The sequence below is a fragment of the Pinus tabuliformis genome, chromosome 3_1, assembly GCF_031772625.1.
Source record: "Pinus tabuliformis cultivar Carrire ecotype Pingquan chromosome 3_1, CPIR1, whole genome shotgun sequence".
NCBI classification, from domain to species: Eukaryota; Viridiplantae; Streptophyta; class Pinopsida; order Pinales; family Pinaceae; genus Pinus; species Pinus tabuliformis.
In genome coordinates this window covers 129,560,128-129,563,712 of record NC_142301.1, presented here as the reverse complement: position 1 = coordinate 129,563,712, position 3,585 = coordinate 129,560,128, and the positions used below count along the sequence as shown (strand labels likewise).

The following is a 3,585-nucleotide window of genomic DNA, read 5'->3' as shown; positions in this document are numbered from 1 at the left end:
AGTGTAATATGGATGTGTTACAAAATTATTTTTTGTTAATAGAGTTTTAATAAAATTAAAAACAATAATATATATAGAGATGTGAAATTTCAATAAATATAAAAAATATAATTAACAATATACATACATCCATCTTTTAGTGGAGATGTTCATTCTACACCCCAGTAGAAAGGGATGTGTCTCCCTGTAACAATAAATTATTTTTCTATGTTAGGTTAATGGAGTTTTAATAAAATTAAAAATAATAATATTTATAGAGATGTGAAATTTCAATAAATATAAATAATATAACTAACAACGGACATAAATCCATCTTTGAGTGGAGACGTTCATTCTACATCCCAGTAGGAGGGATGTGTAAGGTTATATATATATATATATATATATATATATATATATATATATATATATATATATATATATATATATATATATATATATATATATATATATATAGATATATAGACATAGATATAGATAACTAAAAAATGTGAGTAAAAAATTGTTAAAATAAAATATTGTAATACTAATTAATATTGGCATATACTTAAAATATACTAATAATTAAAGGATTATTTTAATTTCAGCTAAGTTTTAATGGTTGAAAATTTGATCCCTCTCACACCATGTTAGATCCATACGTAAGATGAACCTTTCTAAATCGAATGTGAAAAAGGGATCAAATGTGCGAACTTTTTGCATTCAAAAAATGATTTTCATCTTGAAGGATTTGAACCTTTCTCTACTTGCTAGCGTGGATGTATGCTAGTATATAATTATACTATTTATATGGACATTGAAATATTTTACTATTGTTAAGAGTGAGATATTCTTCTATTAATAATATATCTTTTAGATATCATTTTTTTGGGATTCAACTGTGTTAAGTAAGTCATTCATCTATGACCACTTCCATGAGAGGCAGTCGTAACTAACTAATTTCTCATGGTTTTTGAATGACTTACTAAATGCAGTTGAATCCAAAAAACATGATATCTATTATTACGACTAATTTCTCATGGTTTTTGAATGACTTGCTGAATGTAGTTGAATCCCAAAAACATGATATCTAATATAATGCACTGCAGAAACCCCTAATACTAAATATATTTTTTTTAAATACAACATGTCAAGTATATTTAATTCACATATCCCTTGTAATGTCATTAATCTATAAACTCACCGGGGATGTATATTTATTTTTGTTATTAATTATAGTAGACATTACTTTTATTTAGTGATTTCTTTTTAAGGACACATTTCAACTCTAAGTTAATTATGGAAGGAATTGTGAACCTCTCTAATATTAAATGTAAATTGTGTCTCTTACCTTAATTACATATATACACACAAACACAATAAGAAATAGACAATAACACAATATCACAATTTTTTAAATTTCTATTTATTTTATAATTTCTCTTCCAAATATAATTTTTATATATATATTTTTCTATTTATTTTATAATTTTTTATTCTAAATATAATTTTTTATATATATTAGTCGACCTTTGATGAAGGAATTGAGTAATACTTCTTTTGTAAAAAGTATTTTAAAATATCTTAACCTGGCTATTGATATGTAATAATCTATTTATTATTTTATTGTTATTTAATATGAAAAGAATATAAACATTCAACGAGTATTATGAAGCGGCTCCGGCTCTGCGAATGTCGCGCACTGCTCAGAACGAGAAAACCCTAATCCCTGCATACTTTTGGTTTTCAAAGCTCGCGCCACAACGCACCTACTGATCTATTTCCCATGGATGCGCCCTTGGGAGGGCGGGATCCGCCCCCCCTCCTTTCAACACTTCCGCCTCTGACATTTTAAAGCTTGCAGCACCTCTGCCCCCTCCTGGCAGTTTCCCAGAAACAGATCAGGGATTCAAACCTGTCAACAGTGAGGCTGACCCCTCAGCAGCACGTGAAGCGGATGACAAAGACAAAGGCGTGAACCAAAAGTCTCCAACGTCACAGCCAAAGGCGACCTCGGAAACATGCATCCCGAAAGCAGCAGAATCAATGAAAGTCGACCTCCAGTCATCGAATCAACAGTGAAATCCAATTTATGCAGGACCACGCACTCATAGGCAAATTCCTAGGATTTTGGCCAACTGAAAAGGCTCTGCAGGGCGAGATAACTTCAAAATGGAAGCCCAAAGGACAAGTCACTCTACAGATGGGCCCCAAAGGCTTCTTCACGGCCATTTTCCACTGCGTGGAAGACAAATCTCGCATATTTGAAGGCAGCCCGTACTTCTTTAACCCCTCAGGTCTATACCTTCGTCACTGGAAAGCTAGGTTTAACCCAGATAAGGAAGATTTCAGTTGGGCTCCAGTATGGATACGTATGTACTCCCGTCCTGTGGAATACTGGAAAGAGGAAACTCTAGCGGACATCGGCAACAAATTGGGGGTCTTCATCAAAGTTGCTGAGGAAACCAAAACCCGTCGATACACCTCATATGCGAGGATCTGTGTCCAGATGCACTTGACCAAAGCTCTTGCAGACTAGGTAAGTCTCTTTCATGATGATTTTGAATGGATCCAACCATTAGACTATGAGCATATCCCTTTTCGTTGTCGGAAATGCCATGAACATGACCATCTCTTCTGGGATTGTCCTCTGAATTCCCAGCCGAAAACCTCTACTAATGAATCTAGCAAAGACTCTGAAGGATTCATTAAAGTCCCTAATCGCTGGAGGCATGCAAAGAAAAGTCCTGCAACCCCAGAAAGCCCCAAAAAGCATGAGTCCTAGAACAGATTCATTTTACTCTCCTCTCAAGATCCCCCAGAGAATCAAAGCTCTGATCCTCAGGTGATCCCCTCCCCACACTCATCCTCCCAGATTATCAAAGCTTCTCGGCCATCCTCCGCCTCCAATCCCTCCAGCTTACTAATATCCTCTGACTCGGAGAAACCTGTTCCAGATACTGGCCTAAATCCCTCTACCTCGGAGAAAACTGTTGCAGAGTCAGGCCAGCAGTCTTCTTCAATGGAGCTAGATGTTGCTCTAGCTCTTAGTCTGCATGACAACACATACATGGAAGATCAGAATACTCCCACAATAATGGATGAGGATCCAAAGAATGTTAGCTTGGATGGTCTGGACATCCTCAAGTTGGAAACAACATGCAAGCAGAAAGAATACAATACAATACCCCCATGGAAAATCAACATGCTGGAAGGAGTTCTCACCAAAGTTCAACACAATAAATGTCTAGGAATACAAGCAAGTATCCCCTGGGATGGAAAAAAAATTCTAAAAGAAATGAAAAAAAGAGGGCGCAAAACAAATTTGCAAAGGACCATCATCATAGGAGAAATACTTATGGAATCCGAGCGATTCCCTAAGTTGAAAAAGTTCTACAAACCCAAACCCCACGGTTCCTCATGAAGCTCATCTCTTGGAATGTTAGAGGGCTCAATAGCCCCTCAAAACATAGAATGTTAAAAAACTTGATCCAGCAAGAAAAACCATCACCATTTTTTCTTCAAGAAACGAAAAGTAATAATACTGCTATAGAAAGAACCCTTAATAAGGTCTGGTCAGGCAGCTGCTCAATTTCAGTAGATGCC

General features: G+C 35.4%; 1 protein-coding gene across 1 annotated transcript; it reads left to right on the top strand.

The window, feature by feature from the left end:
• Positions 1-2,071: 2,071 nt before the first annotated feature.
• On the top strand, positions 2,072-2,518 carry LOC149186102 (uncharacterized). Its single transcript, XM_089409229.1, has one exon. The coding sequence runs from the start codon at positions 2,072-2,074 to the stop codon at positions 2,516-2,518; it is 447 nt and encodes a 148-aa protein (XP_089265355.1).
• The last annotated feature ends 1,067 nt before the right edge of the window (positions 2,519-3,585 follow it).

Coding starts and splice junctions, on each gene's coding strand:
- LOC149186102 (XM_089409229.1), top strand. CDS start 2,072: ATGCAGGACCACGCACTCATAGGCAAATTCCTAGGATTTTGGCCAACT.